The 17484-nt window shown below is 50.8% G+C and overlaps 1 protein-coding gene across 12 annotated transcripts in view; it reads left to right on the forward strand.

Moving 5' to 3' along the window:
- Nucleotides 1-17484, forward strand: part of EPB41L1 (erythrocyte membrane protein band 4.1 like 1) — a 157086-nt gene that overhangs the window by 127769 nt on the left and 11833 nt on the right. For 4 of the 12 annotated variants that reach the window (XR_008446834.1, XM_054046406.1, XM_054046405.1 and 1 more), the window contains exons 17-23: nt 8457-8564; nt 9893-10291; nt 12155-12265; nt 13305-13385; nt 13703-13765; nt 14413-14508; nt 15479-15559. Coding sequence is in view for 3 of the 12 variants with exons in the window: in XM_054046406.1 (XP_053902381.1) it covers nt 8457-8564; nt 9893-10291; nt 12155-12265; nt 13305-13385; nt 13703-13765; nt 14413-14508; nt 15479-15559 (939 nt within the window). In the remaining 9 variants the exon portion in view is untranslated. The remainder of the gene's footprint in view (nt 1-8456; nt 8565-9892; nt 10292-12154; nt 12266-13304; nt 13386-13702; nt 13766-14412; nt 14509-15478; nt 15560-17484) is intronic. The other 8 variants (XR_008446835.1, XR_008446836.1, XR_008446842.1 and 5 more) reach the window with 2 other exon arrangements.

Here is a 17484-nt window from a genome sequence, read left to right on the forward strand (position 1 = left end):
TCTGATTGTTGGAGGCATTTGGTGATTCAAAACACTCCAGTGCAGAGCTGGATTGATTTCAGGTTTTGTTTTCTATTTAATTCCAAGTGTTTATGGCTGTGAGTTGAGGGTTTGATGTATGGCTGCTGTAGCTTTGTCCTTGTGCAACCCGGGCTCTTAATGGATAACACCGAGTTCTTTAGTTTGGAGTGTGTTTAAGAAATGGATGGAGGCCCCCGCTTGCCCCTGCATGGCGCTGCATACTGCCCCCCTCTCCTTCCCTCCATGGAGTCAAATGTCCAAGTCCACCTTGTATGCAGGGAAATCATTTGGAGCCTTCGTTTTTAAGGCCAGTTGAAACTAGATTCTCTTCCTCCCACAATTCCCCCCCTCCCCCATTCCCCAGTTCCCTTTTACAGGATGTGATTCTTGGGGTTCATGCTGTTTGTAAGGAACACTTCGGGGCCCAGATGCCACTTCCTCTGTGGTGCTGGGGTCTGAGGCAACAGCCAGGCAACTAAACATGGTCTGACTGGCAAGGCTCCATCTCCAGCTAAATGGGGATGCCAGTGGGCCAGCAGAGCAACACTGCAGGTTGTCTCAGGAATGAGAACGAGCGACTTGTTCTCCCCTCAGTTTTCCAGAGCTCCAGGCAGCCTAGTTTTTTTTTCTCAGTCCAGTTGGGCCTAGGCAGATGGCAGACACACTCGAGAGGACTGAGGGGAAAAGAACAAGCGGGTCCTTTTGTGCACTGAGTTGGTGAGGTCGTGCAACCTGGTCTGACCAGATCCCTCCACTTCTCATGCCACCCTCCCAGTCACCACACAAGGGGGGCACGGAGGTATCTGACACCCTTATCTGTAGCCAGAGAGGAGTCATTGATCGTCTTCACACAGGTTGGCTCATGGGACCCAGGGCTCTCCCCTGGGGTTGTTGTTTTACCTCCTTTCTGGCCAGATCTGTCTTCATTGAGAAATTCATGGTGACCAAAGCACAGCTGCAAAATCCTTCCACCACTCATGCCAAGAGTGTCAGCACCTGCCACTGAAAGAAGATCCATTGTTAAAGCCACTTTGGACTTGCCAGCTCCAGTTCTCTCTCCCCTGGCTGCTAGTGTCTCCTCTAACATCATGCACTTCTCTCCTAATGCGCCAGTTGAGTGACCTTCTAGCTAGTCCACGTCTGGCCCCAGCTGCCTCCTGCTACGTGGCCCAATCGAGCCTGACTTCTCTGCCGTGAACTGCCAGCAGGAGGAGCTTTCTGAAAGTCCCAACACCAGCCAGGGCAGAGGAGGGTGTGCCCAGGAGACACGCTGAGTCAGGGCATCCTCCAGGTAGGCAGTTCTCCTAGCGAGGGCCGGCCACTGTTTAAAGCTGGCCTCTGACAGAACACCCGAGGGAGAGTGCTAGTGCACAAACCATTCCCCACTTCCGGGGGCAGCTCTCTAAGGGTGTAACTGCCCCAGCTGTTGCAAATGAAGGGGGAGAAATGAGCTCTCTCTGTCTGCCCAAATCCCCATGGCCTTTTTTTGCGGGGGTGCTGCCATTTATATTTATAGGTTGGGGGAGAGGGCTGGGACATTGGATTGAGGGTTTTCACTGGTCATTTCAATTATCCCTGATTTAAAAAGTCCTCTCTTATCTTTCCTCCCTCACGCCCCACCCCATGGCAGCTTTTTCATTCTATAGCATTTTCTTCCTTTCTCCTGCCTTTTTTTTTCTCTCCCCTTTTTCGTTTTCTCTCCCCTTTGCCAGTTTTCTTCTCTCTTTCTTCCACTCTCTCTTTCACTCTCTCTGCAGTTAGTATTTGGGACTTAGGTTTCCACCTTCTGCTCTGAATGACACAACGTGACTAAGCTGTACACAGTTCAACACGAACACACAGTGCTAATTCCCCCGCCTCCATCCGTGCCCGCCGGTACCCAGGCCCTTGGTGGATACAGAAGTTCCTGCTCATTTTAGCTCAGGTCTCTTTCCAACTCACTCTTTTCTCTATTGGAAGAGGAGCAGTGCAGCCAACTGCAAATCCTTTGGTGCTGAAATCTGCTGTTTTGCGCTGCAGAAAATCAGCATGGTCCGCTTCAGGAGACACCGTCTTCTACAGCAGGCCACACTAGGGTATGCCGTCTCTCTGCCCCATGCGACACTGTGCTGGGAATCTACTGCAGTACAATCCATATCCCAGCACGGGCTCCCTGCAGCATACTACGCTGAGCATAACAAACCTGTTGCTGCATGAAGATGCTGCAGTTTTGATTCAGTTGCAACTCAATCCACTCTCTGTTCTGATGTGCTCCAGCAAAGCAGTGTCATTAGAGACTACATACCAAGTGAGAGCTTTAAAACCCTGAAGTCCTGGCTGCTCTGTGTGAATGGTACAAATCCCATGACGTTGGAGTAGACCAGGGGTCGGCAACCTTTCAGAAGTGATGTGACCAGTCTTCATTTATTCACTCTGATTTAAGGTTTCGCGTGCCAGTCATACATTTGAGTGTTTTTAGAAGGTCTCTTTCTAGAATTCTATAATATATCATTAAACTATTGTTGTATGTAAAGTAAATAAGGTTGTTAAAATATTTAAGAAGCTTCATTTAAAATTAAGTTAAAATGCAGAGCCCCCCGGACCGGTGGCCAGGACCCGGGCAGTGTGAGTGCCACTGAAAATCAGTTCGTGTGCCGCCTTTGGAACGCGTGCCATAGGTTGCCTACCCCTGGAATAGACCGTTAGCTTGACTTTCCTGTTGAAGAAAATTCCCATCCTCTTGCTGTTGCATTCCAGTGGGTTATTTTTAAGAGCAGGTTAGACAAACACCTGTCAGGGATGGTCTAGATAATACTTAGTCCTGCCATGAGTGCAGGGCACTGTACTAGATGACCTCTCAAGGTCCCTTCCAGTTAGGGTGACCAGACAGCAAGTGTGAAAAATCTGCACAGGGAGTGGGAGGTAATAGGTGCCTATGTAAGAAAAAGCTCCAAAAATCGGGACTGTCCCTATAAAATCGGGACATCTGGTCACCCTACTTCCAGTTCTACGATTCTATGATCCTATGATTTCCCATCTTCCACCCCAGCAATGGCTAAACTCCAACAATGCTGTGTGTATACAGCTTGTAAAGTTTTTAGCTGTCCTGTGACATGAAAAGTGTAAAACGTGGTGCCTGTATGCTAATGATATTAATAATTAATAATGATCTGGCAGCCCACTCCACTGTGTAGCAACAGATCTCTGCAGCCTAGATGCTCGGTGTTGAATAGCAAATATCTTTCCACGTTCCGGCTGCAGGATGCTGCCTTTTTGCAGTATACTGTAGCTTGTTGTACTGCTTTTCTTGGTCCTTACTACAGTGTTTGTGGCTATAACAGCCGTTGTGACCTGAATCCTTGTTTTTCTAGATTGTATTTTGTGATGGGCCCCGTTCTGAATTGCTGGAAACTCAGATTGTTGCCTCTGATCAGGTTTGTCTGGAGAGCTGGGAAATTAGGGGAACATCTAACTGCAGTCCATGCTCATGTGACTTGGTGTGCCAATGCCAAACTCTCCACGGGCGTCAAAGATGTCTAGGAAGTGGTGATATCATGGGACCACCCATTTGGGAACTGACTCGGGGTCGCAGACCTGTGCTAACTGGGTGGTGGGCTCTATCTCAAAGGAGAAGGGGCTCTATAGACAGATTAATTAGCAGAGACACAAATGCTCTTGAATAGATGTGATGCTTTCTAGCAAACAGCTGTGGCAAAATCAGAGATTTCTAGAATTGTTAAAAACATTCTCACTATACATAAAGAACTGTACCTAATTCTCCTTTGAAAATCTCCTGTGAGGTTCTACGAAGCTTTGATTGACTTTGGAACCAGTCTGAGCTGTAGATTGCTGATAGAGTTGAGTATGGGTCAGATTCTCTCCTTGCTTACCCCTGTGTCAATATGACATGGCTTCGTTGCAGTCAGAGTGCGTGGGCGTAGGTCAGCTGCTTGAAAAATGGGGCCAAATTTTCATGGACATTTTCTAGAAAATTTAATCCTGTTTTTCATTCAAAATGTCAGTGAAAAATTCTAAATTTCAGCATCTTTCAACCAGTTCTGTTCTACAAAAACATGTTTGAAAAACATGCTGATAGTTTCACTAATATATTAGCGGATAAGTTAGACCCATTTTCTCCCCTCCCCCCAGTGAAATTGCGAATTTTGGAAAAAAAAAAAAAAATTGATCGGCTGTAGCTGAGAGTAGAATTTGGTCCCGAGCATTCGAAAAGGGCTAGGGGTCCAACTCAGTGAAAAGCTAAGCACCTTCTCTTCCATTGACTACAGCACCAATTACACAGGATCAGGCCCCTAGATTTCAATACCTGCTATTAGTTGGTTACTTGCCAGCTCCTTTATACACACATCTGAATCAGTTGTTGCATGAGTAATAATGGTTTAGTCAATACAGCCTTCTGTTACTTAACTAAACAGTGATCAGCTATTTAGGTAAAGTATGTTTGATGCTAACTCTTCTTGCTCAAATTGCAATACAGGGTTCAGAGCATTGGGTATTTGTAGAGCGAGAAACTTCTAGGCTGGAAGAGCTTGCTCTAGAGAAAGCTATTGGAACCAAGAAAGAAGACGTATGGGCAGGTACTTCAGAGGAGCAAATAAGTGTGAGCTTATCAAAAGTGGACATTGCAGTAGGGAAAGCCAAAAAAGCAGTAGCACAAGAGGAACCAGCAAGTGTGAAATTGGATACCCATGCAAGAGACAAAATGATTGCTAGTCCAGAGGATTTTGAGTCTGTGTGGGAGGATGAAGTGTCTGAGAGCGAAATCAGAGAAGACCCCCTTTTGGAGGCAGAAAGCCAGCCATCTGAGAATGGCAAAGAGCAGAAGTCCAAGGAGGGAAAAGAAGAGGTGATAACTAATGAACTTGAGCAACCAGCTGGCTCTTTGGAAGGCCAAGCCGAGCAAAATCAACAACCTGAAGATTCCCAAGCAGATGAAAGACCAACGTCTGAGCCTTCTGGGCCAGAACCTCCAAAGAAAGAAAGAAAGGCTATCGTGCAAGAGCCTGGGTCTGTCTCACCAGCTTCAGATAAGGAAGAGTCCATAATACCTAGCCCAACCTCTGAGGGTGTTAAAGCTAATGTGGAGTCTAGTGATGACGAGACAATGTCTTCTGCTGCAGAGAGGATCTTCTACTTAGGAGCTACAGAAGGAGACAAAAAGGAGAGTAAAATCCATCTCAGACTCGAAGAGGAAGAAAAGCCTTGTTCTGCTGAAAAAGAGGGCCTGGAGCCCAAAACAGACCTTTCAGATGAAAAAGGGAAGAGCCCTGAGCTTGAACCAGCATCTGACCCAACAGCTATAAAGGGAAAGGACAAGTTCCAACCCACTTCCTCAGCAGGTGGCCAAGGAAAGTCAGAGCTGGATGAACCAGTTATAGAATCAGACCAAGCTGAGAAGGTTCTAGAGCTTAGCAAAAAGACACGTCCCCTAGGACATTGTACTGCAGAGAAGGGGGCATATGCACCAGAGGAAGAGGAATCTGCTGAGTCAATAGGCAGTGAATCGAAAGGTGGAACTGAATCCGAGTCACGCTCTGCAACAAAGGAATCGAGGGACAAGGACCCACAAGAACCGATGGCAGAATTGAAGCTTGGTCCCCTCCCCAGTGAAGGTGGAGAGACTGAGCTCTCTCAACAGGGGGGCAAGAGGTACAATGCAGCACAAAGCTCCATCCTGGCAGAAGGCCTGAAAGGGTCAGAAAAACAGGACATGTGGAAAGGGGAAGCAACTTCCAACGTGTCAGGGACTGGAAGAAAAACAACTGACCTGGGAGAAAGAGAAATGTCAAAAATGGTTCTTCAGATGGAAGCCATAGAGATTAAATCAACCCCCATGAGCCACCCATGGCAGCATCCTCCCAGCACAACAGAAAGTCCAGAGGAAGAGAAACTAAGCCAGCCCACCATGGGCGAGCCACCCCAGGACACAGGCCCCGCCATGGGCCAGCCGCCCCAGGACACAGGCCCCGCCATGGGCCAGCCGCCCCAGGACACAGGCCCCACCGTGGGTGTCTCGCCCCAGGACACAGGCCCCGCTGAGGGTGTCTCGCCCCAGGACACAGGCCCCGCTGAGGGTGTCTCGCCCCAGGACACAGGCCCCGCTGAGGGTGTCTCGCCCCAGGACACAGGCCCCAAGGCGGGCGAGCCGCCCCAGGACACAGGCCCCAAGGCGGGCGAGCCGCCCCAGGACACAGGCCCCAAGGCGGGCGAGCCGCCCCAGGACACAGGCCCCGCCAAGGGCGAGCCGCCCCAGGACACAGGCCTCAAGGCAGGCGAGCCGCCCCAGGACACAGGCCTCAAGGCAGGCGAGCCGCCCCGGAACACAGGCCCCGCCAAAGGCGAGCCGCCCCAGGACACAGGCCCCGCCAAGGGCGAGCCGCCCCAGGACACAGGCCCCAAGGCAGGCGAGCCGCCCCAGGACACAGGCCCCGCCAAGGGCGAGCCGCCCCAGGACACAGGCCTCAAGGCAGGCGAGCCGCCCCGGAACATAGGCCCCGCCAAAGGCGAGCCGCCCCAGGACACAGGCCCCGCCAAGGGCGAGCCGCCCCAGGACACAGGCCCCGCCAAGGGCGAGCCGCCCCAGGACACAGGCCCCGCCAAGGGCGAGCCGCCCCAGGACACAGGCCCCAAGGCAGGCGAGCCGCCCCAGGACACAGGCCCCGCCAAGGGCGAGCCGCCCCAGGACACAGGCCTCAAGGCAGGCGAGCCGCCCCGGAACATAGGCCCCGCCAAAGGCGAGCCGCCCCAGGACACAGGCCCCGCCAAGGGCGAGCCGCCCCAGGACACAGGCCCCGCCGAGGGCGAGCCGCCCCAGGACACATGCCCCGCCGAGGACGAGCCGCCCCAGGACACAGGCCCCAAGGCGGGCGAGCCGCCCCAGGACACAGGCCCCAAGGCAGACGAACCGCCCCGGAACACAGGCCCCGCCAAGGGCGAGCCGCCCCATGACACAGGCCCCAAGGCGGGCGAGCCGCCCCAGGACACAGGCCCCAAGGCAGACGAACCGCCCCGGAACACAGGCCCCGCCAAGGGCGAGCCGCCCCAGGACACAGGCCCCAAGGCGGGCGAGCCGCCCCAGGACACAGGCCCCAAGGCGGGCGAGCCGCTCCAGAGCACCGGCCCCACCTTGGGCGAGCCTTCCCAGGACATAAGCTTCAAGGCAGATGAGCTGCCCCAGGACAAAGGCCCTGCCACGGGCAAGCAACTGCAGGATAAACCTTCTCCAGGAGAAGAAACTGAAGCCATCTCTACAGGCTCTCCTGTAAGAGGATCACCTCATGGGGACAAGGAATTGTCTCGGCCTGTTGTTGCCACGGCTGAAGGCAGGAAACCTACCAATAGGAAACAAAAGCCACAGTCTGGGCCTTTGAAGTCCATTGCAGGTGGGGTGGAAGTCACGTCTCAGGAGCCTGAGGAGGCACCTGTGGAGCTGGCTTCACCCTCCCTCACCACTGGCTGGCAGGGCTCACTGGGGCATGACTGCGAGATGTATGAAAAAACCTCTGTGGCTTCTAAAATTAAGCTGTTTGAACAAGGTGGTGCTTGTGGCCCAGTCTCTGATGAGCGAAAAAGAGCAGCCCAAGAGCGGCCCCGAGAGAGTGAAACCAAGAGACCATCTAAACCAACAGAGGTGCAGATAGAGCCGCCACGGGCCGCGGGTCTAGCCATGTCTCCCACACCCTCGGTCACCTCAGATGACAGAGCAAGGCATGTTGGGGAAGTGTCTGGTGTTGGATGCCTAACCACTGTGCAACGGGCAGCCACAAGAGAGTCTTCCCAGCCTCCGTCTTTGAAGGAAGGTGTTTCCACCGATTCAGAGCACAGAGGAGAAGGCACCGGGCTTGCTTCCCCTGATTCCGGCTGTGAAATCACCGTGACAGAAGCTGTGGTAACTCCTCCCATGAACTGTCCCAATGGAAAGTTCATAAGCATGTTGCGTGGCTCTTTTATTTATGATCATGTTCAATGGCACCTCACACATCCATTGACTGAGAACGGCCGCTTTGCATTCCCTGTCCTTTATGTATGTGTATGTGGCCTGGCTCCTAAGCTGAATGCAGACCCGCTGGCCAGTCGGTCCATCAGCTTTTGTTTTGTGAACTCCTGACGGTTTGGCTACCTGGAGAATGTCAACTGGGCACACGAGCTTCAATCCCAGGAGCAAGAAGGGGGCGTGGGGGTGCGGATCAGAGAGCTTTTATATTCCCACACACACATGCACATCTAGCAGCAAAATTCCCACGCTTCCAGCTTGTTCCTTGCACTTCTTAATTTGTTGTCCCCTCTTGCTTGGCTTGTGAGTCCCTCTCACCTCCTCCCCACCCCCTTTGGCAAGCTGGTGCCTGGAGGGTGAAATAGCTTTCTGCTGCTCTTGTAAGGCACTGGCTCAGTTCCTTTTGGAGTTCATTGCTAAAGACTAACCCGTTTCTCTAATCCAGAGCAAATCTCAGGAACCAATTTGGGAAGAAAAGGATTTACCTGACCCATCAATAAAAGCCGCCCCGAAAGAAGAGGGTTTAAGGACTGCTATTCCAGTGGTCTCCCAGGTCTCAGTGCTGTTTTACTAACTGCTTCTTACTGTAGTATGAAAGCTCCCCTTAACCAGCTGAGGACTGTATGCTTTTGACTCCTTCCCCTATTGCAGAGCTGCTATATATATATATACACATACGTGTGTGTGTGTGTGTGTATATGTATATGCTCCTCTCGAGTTTGTTGGAGACCCCTATGTCTCATACCTCTCAACCCACCAGTCATCTGAACAAAAGGCAGCCGAGTTGGAACGGTCCAACCAAAGTGGGGGATATCTCTGACTTCGTGACGGCCTGATCCTGAGCACGTCAAGGTCACTGGAAGGCTTTCCATTGACATCAGTGGGCTTTGGTTCAGCCTTTAGAGAGGAGTGAAACCGTTCCTTGAACAAAAATCAAATCTTAAAACAAAAATAATGAATAATTCCCGATTTCTGATTCCTGAGCAGCAACCAGGTGGCAAGCAAGGTGGGGTGAAATTTACCCCGTGCTGGGACAGTTGAGAGGTATGTACGTCGTTCGAGAGGAGCCAGCAGAGGAAGGCTATCTCTTTGCTCTGATCCTGTTGTCAATTACACTGATTAAAAACGCAGCTGTTTAAACTTGACTGGGTCCGCTCCGGTTGTTCAGCAAGCTTTTGGGAAGCATTACAGAGTCCGGGCTCGTTCTCACACAAGCGCTCTGTTCAGCTTCCAGCAGGATCCCCTGCAGGGTGATGCCCTGCCCTGTCCCATTCACGGGGCCTCCATGGGTGAACATTGACCATTCCTCCCGTACATCTGATTAAAATGAACACATAAAAACCTAGAGTGATGCCCCAACACAGTGAGTGTAAAACTCTTATAGGGTGATCTCAGTGAAATTGACAAGCTCCTTCACTTCTCCTTGAATACATGCAGCTGATGGAGCTTTTTTCTTTTCTTTCATTCAAAATCCTATCCTCTCCCCCTTTCCCTTCCTTGTTTGTTTTGGTGCCAAACTTACTGACACATAATTGCAGTCTGAGCTGTTTATAAATGTCTCTTAACATACCTGTTGTTTTGCAAACGTCTGCTTCCATCAGGTTCAACGACATGCCTGAGAATTTCTTTGGAACTGTTTTTCTTTATTATTATTATTATTATTTCTTTTCTAATTCCTCTCTGCAAATCAGACCAAATAAATTTCCCCTGCAAAGTTGCTGCTGTCAAAAGTTTCAGTTTTCATGCTTGAGTTGTGTTTGAATCGCCCTCTGTGACATTTTCCCAGCCGCCTCCTCCCTCTCTCCTGTTGGCTTAGCTGGCCCTAGCCTGCCCTTTGGAATTTACAGTCTTAGCCTCTCTTCGCCATTGTGTCTCATTCAGAGAGCGGGAGCGAGGGAGGGCGCAGAGGAGAAAGCGAAGCCACCTCGGCACAGGGCTCCTGAGAGCGACACTGGGGATGAGGAGCAAGACCAGGAGAGGGATTCGGTCTTTCTGAAGGACAACCATCTGGCCATCGAGCGAAAGTGCTCGAGCATCACGGTCAGCTCGACCTCCAGCCTGGAAGCCGAGGTAGACTTCACTATGATCGGCGACTTCCACAGCACAGCCTTTGAAGACTTCTCCAGAAGTCTGCCTGAGCTCGATAAAGACATGAGTGAGAGGGAAGCTGAAGGTGCGATTTCCTCCCAGGATACTGACAAAGCAACTCCTGGCCAAGAAGAAGATGCCAAGGAAGGGGAGCAGGGCTCCCACCATATCCCAGAAGTGTCCCACTTTGAGGTACTATGGGGAGCCATGCCACAAGACTTGTGTTTCAGTGTCGTCATCGCACAGTGTTATCTGTCTTGGCATCTGGCATTGCTTGACCAGCATGTCCCTTGCATCTGTTTGGAAGAGCATGCCAGCTTTCAGACAATCCAGAGATCCTCTGGAGTGTTTGTTTTCCCCAAATGAATGTTGTCTCTGTTTTGCATGCTGTTTTCGACTCCTCCAGGTGCATGATTATATTGTGTAAGTGTGTCCATGCATCTAGCTGAAAAAGCCGTCGTCATCTTAACTCATTGTGTTTGGCTGGCTACCCCATGCCTGTACTGTAGCAGCATGCACGGGTGAGTGGTGTGTTTCTCTTAACCCAAATCTCTGTTCCTGTGTGTTGCATGAATTTAACAAATAGCATGTGTGTTGAAGTAACGTGTACTGTGGTCATAAAGGGGGATAAGCACCTTACATAAGGGCTGGTGGGACATGGCAAAAAGGTCTGTGATGATTCCTGTGAGGGGAGTAGTTATAATATGATCAGGCTAAACAAATTGCACATGGAGTTGCTGGAGAAACTAAAGGTGTCCAAATTCCAAAGAGAACAGGGCAGAGCCAGAACCCCTGTGAATGAAGCATTGTGCTCTCTGCAATTCTGAAACTGGGTCCAAGTCCTCAATTCCTTACCATGGATTGTGTCTTCCAGCCTTCAGTGTTCCCAAGTCCCTCCTGTCTTCCGCAGGTTGGACATTTTACTCTGTGCAGATTGGCACTGCTATCCAGAGAACCAAACTCCCTGCCTTTCAAATCAGGGGAGATCTGCCCCCTCGGCCAATGCCCCTGTCCCCCTAGAATAGCACCCTGATAGAGTTGCTGTTTTTCACCCCCTGGGCCCAGGCTCCAATTTGGTGTAACTGACATGTGGCGCCCCCCTCAAGCCCTTCCCCATGAGGAAATTCACACCAGGTCCCTGCAGAGCCAAATGTTAGGACCAAACTCAAGCAGGGTCAAGGCCAAGAAATTAAACCAACATCCCCACAGGCATCCTCAGGGTGTTTGAGTTGAAGCCTGTGCTCAGAGAATACATCCCAGAGACCTGGGCCTCAAATTCACCCCAGGACCGCACCGGGATACAGCCTGGCAGAGGTGGGGAAGTGACTGCATCCTCCCCTCTGCCAGGATGGCCTGCAGAGACCAGCACAGCCCATAAAATGAAGGCATGGGCATGGCCAGGGCAACTGGGTGAGTGCTGGATCAGCACATCCCCTGAGCAACCTTCACCAGCTGGGTTCCAACTGGATGGACAGGTGCTGGTCACATGTTTCTGCCCCTCATAGTTAGTCCTCCTCTGCCCTGCATCCCTGAGGGTCAGGCTGGCTCCACGCACCAACATGGGTGAACCTAATCCATCATTACAAAGCTTCCCTAGGCCACCAGTGCAATGAGTTTGGTGGGTCTCATTCCAATCTCGAGTGGCTGTTTGTCACAAACCAGGAGACGCTTTGCAGCATGCTCAGGAGAAGGCCTGCTGAAGGAGCGTCAGCTCGGGATTGGGGTGCACTGGCTAATTGTCTGGGGAAGCCTGCACAGTGCCTGTGTGTATTATGGGCGACGCTGGTCTGTGCTGTTTTTTTCTCAGTGTAAAGAGGCCTACAGTTACTCAAGACAGTGACCTTGCAAATGCAGCCCGGGCCTCCTAGCACCCACAGCTCTTCCCAGCAGTGTTACTTGGTCCATGGACTGCAGGAGGCGGGTACTAACATGTGCAGCTTAGGGAAAGAGGTGCAATTCAGTACACACTAAGATGCTGTTGCATTTTTAACCGAAGCCCAGGAACCAACGCAGTTTCGCGCAATCTGTTGCTGACTTGCTGTGTTCCCTCTGCAGTCATCCGTTCTGAAAACAGAGGCTGTGACTGTCAGCTCGGTGACTGGCACAAAGAAGGCAGAACCAGAGGTCTCCGTGCACCACAGAGTCACCACGGCGGAAACAACACAGGTGACTTGCTCCTTTGCACTTGCTGAGTTTTACTCCGCAGCATGGCACTGCCATTCAAAAAGTGCGAGAGCCAGCAGCTTTGCACCGCCATGCTTTCTATGGAGCCTCATTCTGGAGTTAACAAAATCCCCAGACTGCAGGGGAAATAAAAGCAAACCAAACAGGTTCTTCCTCTCACCCCTCGGGGGTTGGAGACCCCTGGCCACACACATAGGATTCATTTCTGGGGCCTGGTCTACACCTAAAACCCTAGAGACATTGCTCAGGGCTGTGAAAAATGTCATGCCCTGTGGGACGTAGTTCAACCTAACCACTGGTACAGACATGGCTAGACCTTGCTACCACCTTTCAGAGAGGTGGATTCACTACATTAATGGAAAAACCTCTTCTGGTGATGTAGCATCTACACTACAATGCTACAGGCCCAGCTACAGCGCCATAGCTTAGCCATGGTAGTGTAGACATACCATTAGATCAGGAGGTTTTTAAAATGTGCTGGTCAGTTTTGTGGGGTTTCTTTTTAATCCTTTAAAATGGTAGGCCTTCCTCAGCAGAGACCACAGACTAGACGGAGCAAAGACTGACGAGCCCTCTTCTTATCTAGAGACGTCAAATCAAGGCCCCATCCCACTCCTGGCTCTTAAAGAACTTTTCTCTCACACTTTTCTCACAGCACTTCTCTCTCACATACCGCCCCCCTCCGCACGCGTCACTTGAATACGGGATTGGTGTGCAGCATTGCTGTGCATTGCTCTCTGGCTGTTGTGCCCCTCCCACAGGAGGCTACCTTGGTGGGGGGCAAATAACAGAGACCTGTGTTTGCATTCCTGTTCATTAAACACATCGCACCAGGCTAGTTACTGCCCATCTGCAGCTTCAAGACCTGTCTACGGCTTCCCTACCCCCAGTGCGTCACTGCTCCAGGGCACTAACGTTTTGTCAGCAAGTGCAGACAAAGCAGACCAAGCGCTCCTTTCCAGCTGGCTAACTCCCCGGCTGTATCCGCGCGGACTCACCACGTCTCCCCTTCCCTTGGCAGGTCGACAGAGGCACCATGGGCGGAAAAGAGACAACAGCCACGTCCCACATCGTCACCACAGAAAGCATATCAGTGACCTCAGTAAGCATGTGCCTCTGCGGAGCCAGGCCATCTTCTCCTGGGGTCTCCAGGTGGCGGTGTCTAATTGCGTCCTCCCTCATTGATTGATTCCTGGGTGCTGAGTGAGAGGGAGTGGCCCTGAGCTGGGTGGGGGGCTTGGCAGAGGGCGCTGTTCCACTGGGGACAGGGACGGAAGGGCGCTCTGTCCCTGGCCATTTGAAGATGCCAGCAAACGAAGGGAGAGGCCTACAGACCTCCCGTGTTTCTGATGTTCCCCTCCCAGCTCTTTGTCCTGCTTGTGTCCATGCCAAAGCTCCAATGTAATGTTGTTCCTCCAGGATCACAGTACCAAGCCTGGGAAGGGAATGAGCCCCGCTACCGAACTTCGCTCCATATCTCCGGTGAGTTGAGAAGGTGCTTCCACTTCCCAGGTTTCTGTGCTGGACAGAGGCCCTGGGGGTGCTGCAGGGATGCTGTCTGGCTGTGAAATGCCACCCCTTGGAGCTGGCCCTTGGCTCAGGGTTTAGGCTGTCCTCAGTTGGTAGCTCACGCACCTGCTGCATTATCTTTTCCTGGGCGCAGACACCTTCCTCCAGCATGGGGCCGGAGTGCACCATCTCCTTGCTGAGAGATTTCTGTGGAGCAGGAGGGGAGGACAGGCTGGCCATCCCACTTGCCTAAGGAATGCAGGGCAAGGAGGGCCTGGAATCTTCCACCTGGTGACTCTCTATTGTCCTCTGGTTGCACTCTCTCCTTGTGGAAGGACTATGAGAAGCACAAAGGCCATGGTGGTGGGTGATCCAAGCCCTAACTCCCAACCTCCACAGCACAGCACAGAGCCAACCTAGGAGCAGGCCTGGAAGACAGTGAAAGAGAGAAAAGGAATGAAGAAAGGGAGTTTGAATGATCTGTCCTGAGAACCGTGAAGTTGTAAGCTTTCTGGCATCCTCCCAAGCCCCACACTGATAGCATTAGGGGAAGTGGCATTACTGACAAGGGCTCCATTGCCCTTGGTCCTGTTGACGGATGTTCCTTGCGTGTTCTGTAGATCACCAGCAGCTCTGCTGGGAAGGAAGTTCTCACCAGCATATTTGGTGCCACTGCAGAAACCCTCTCCACCTCCACCACTACCCACGTTACCAAGGTAAGAATGATGAAGGCACAAAGTCAGGAGTGGGACATCACCAAAACATAATACCTTGTGGGCAGGCTGTGGGTTCCTTAAGAAACAGCTTCTGTTGGGAGAGGAAGGACTTGTACACCAGATTGTAATGTACACCAATTGGAAACAGCAAACGCATCATCCCATAGTGGCCCATGACTGATGCCATTTACATAGCAACTGAACGTGCAAGAGTCCTTTACCATTTAAAGTAAATGGGGCACTTTCAGCATTGGTATAAGTGGGTTCCACTTCATTGGGGCCAGTAGCATCGGGGTGAATTTGGGCCAATGTGTTTCTGCCATTTGTGGCTGTGTCCTACATTTCAGGAAGGAAGGCAGTTCGCAGTGTGCATGTCATATATTTATACACACCAGGGAAAAATCCGATCTACTAGGAAAGTGGGGGATTTTACCAGTGAGGCAGAGAGAAATGTTCTGAGTTGGGTTGGATTTCTAAATTGCTCGGCATTGCCCCAGCTCCCCCTGATTTAATTGGGAGTAGAGTTAGGTTGGTGCTGAGCACTTTTGAAAATCTCACCTACCACACCTAACGCCAAACCAATGAAGAGAGCCATTTCCAAACCCAAGAGCCCTCCAGGGAAAACCACCCACACAGGTGCCCGATACTGGGGCAAAAACACTGTCACCCCAAGAGCTGAGATCACACAGGGAACGTGGGATCTCAAATTCAGCAGCTAACGTAGGACGCAAACCATGGAAGGCTTTAAGGATCAACTTCAATGCCTTGAACTGCATCCCCAAGTGAACCGGAGGCCAGTGCAGTCTGTGGAGCACTGGCGCAATATGTTCCCTTTGGCCCTACCCACCAAGCAATCAGACTGCTCTGTTCTCCACTAGCTGAAGCTTGAGCAGCCTCCAAGGCAGCCACCTGTCTAGTGCGTGAGAATCATCCAGTCTGTGGACTCATCCTGCCCCCTTTTCCATTTCAGACTGTGAAAGGAGGGTTTGCAGAGACCAGAATAGAGAAGCGGATCATTATTACGGGAGATGAAGATGTGGATCAAGACCAGGTAGGAGGGAAACCTGTGGGAGGCCATTCAGTACTGTTAGGGGACCTTCAATGGTGACTCTTTCCTGCACTCGTTTCCTACTCTGCTGGGAAAGCAAAGTCCGTCCACAGCCCAGCTATCACTGGGAAGTGCTTGCTTCCCTGAATGGATCATTCGCACCAGGGTGTGGAGGAGGGGATCAACTGGGGTGGAGGTGATATAGGGGGTACAGCAAGCTCTGCACTCACAGCAAAGCCTATCTGTGCCCTGAGCAAGTGACGTGAAAGGTGCTACCCCATTTGGGCCTACAGTCAAAACAACATGGTCGTTTGATTTATGCTGGCCAGTAGCATCTTCCAGTGTAGAGTCTCCCACCAGTGTTGCTTTAAGTAACGAGGAAACAGCACATGCTTGCTCTTCTCGGGTGTAGCAAACTGTTTGGACAGTGAACACAGGCTGGCCGCTGGGGTGGCATAGCTGTAATTGAGATTATACTCTAACCACCAAAGGAGGGAGTGGATTGAACACATAAGCCAAGCACAATAAAAAAGAAATCCAAAACAAGGATTAAATTCAAACAAGGAACCAGACTGTGGAATTCTCGAAGGGTACGTCCACACTGCAGCCGCGGGTGCGAATGGTACGTGCCCTAGCTGTACTCTAGCTAGCTCACTGAATATAGCAGTGAGGATGTGACTGCATGGGCTTCAGTGCGTACCCAGGGGGATCAGTTGGGCTTGTGCAGCCCAGTCTGAAGCCCGCGTCTCAGCATCCTCACTGCTATGTTTAGCAAGCTAGCTATAGTACAGCTAGCAGGGGTATGTCTACACAAGCTATAAAGCATACCTGCGGCTGCACTGTAGACACTCTTAGAGTCAAATAGGTTTGATTTCTTTTTTTTTTTTTTTTTTTTACAAGCAGAGCGTTCTTATAGCTGGAGTTGTCATTTGCGTATTGCAACACTCTCTAGAGCAAACTGGACCTTCCATCTCCTTCTCTATGGAGTTTCGCTGTAGCCCATCACACTCCAAGTGCTTCCAGTGAATGTATTCATAGTGTTGAAGCGCTCTCTTTGTGAATGAGTAGCAGAGGGTGACACAAGTCTCTTGGACAGAAGAGCCGGGTTCCAGGCACTGGTCCAGGACACGCTTCCTTACTTTATTTTATAATACCGTTAAGAAAATCTCAACAATACAAAGTACACAAAAAACTAAACGTAAAAACAAAGTTCTCTTAAAAGGAACAGAATCTAAAATATTAGCTTAACACAAAGAATTGCCGAAGGTCCTCTGCTAGGAGTTCAGTGATGAAGACTCAGATGTTCTGCATCTCTAGCTGAAGAAATCTGGCAATAATATTTGCAAACTCATGGATGATAGAAGAGGTCCTGGAAGACTGGAGAATGGCTAACATAGTGCCCATGGAAAGGGAAAAGAGGAGCTGGGAAACTTATAGACCAGTCAGCCTGACCTCAATACCTTGGAAGCTACTAGAGTAATGTATAAAACATTCAATTTGTGAATACCTGGAGGATGAAGTGGTGATTACTAGCAGCCGGCATGGATTTACCAAGAACAAATCATGCCAAACCAGTTTGATTGCCTTCTTTAACAGGGTAACTGGTTTGGTGGATAAGGGGAATGCGGTGGACATAATATACCTGGACTTCAGCAAGGCTTTTGACACAGTCCCACATGACATTCTGGAGAAATGCAGGCTTGGCAGAACTAACATTAAACGGATACATAATTAGTTAAACAACTGCAAGCAAAGAGTAACTATTAATGGAAACATGTCAGATTGAAGGGAAATCTCAAGTGGAGTTCCACAGGTATCTCTTCTGGGTCTGGTTTGGTTTAACATCTTTATTAATGACCTGGATGTAGGACTAGAGAACATCCTGATGAAATTTGCAGATTACACAAAGCTAGAGGGGTTGTCAGCAC

This window comes from Malaclemys terrapin, chromosome 12, assembly GCF_027887155.1.
Source record: "Malaclemys terrapin pileata isolate rMalTer1 chromosome 12, rMalTer1.hap1, whole genome shotgun sequence".
In the NCBI taxonomy this organism is placed as follows: domain Eukaryota; kingdom Metazoa; phylum Chordata; order Testudines; family Emydidae; genus Malaclemys; species Malaclemys terrapin.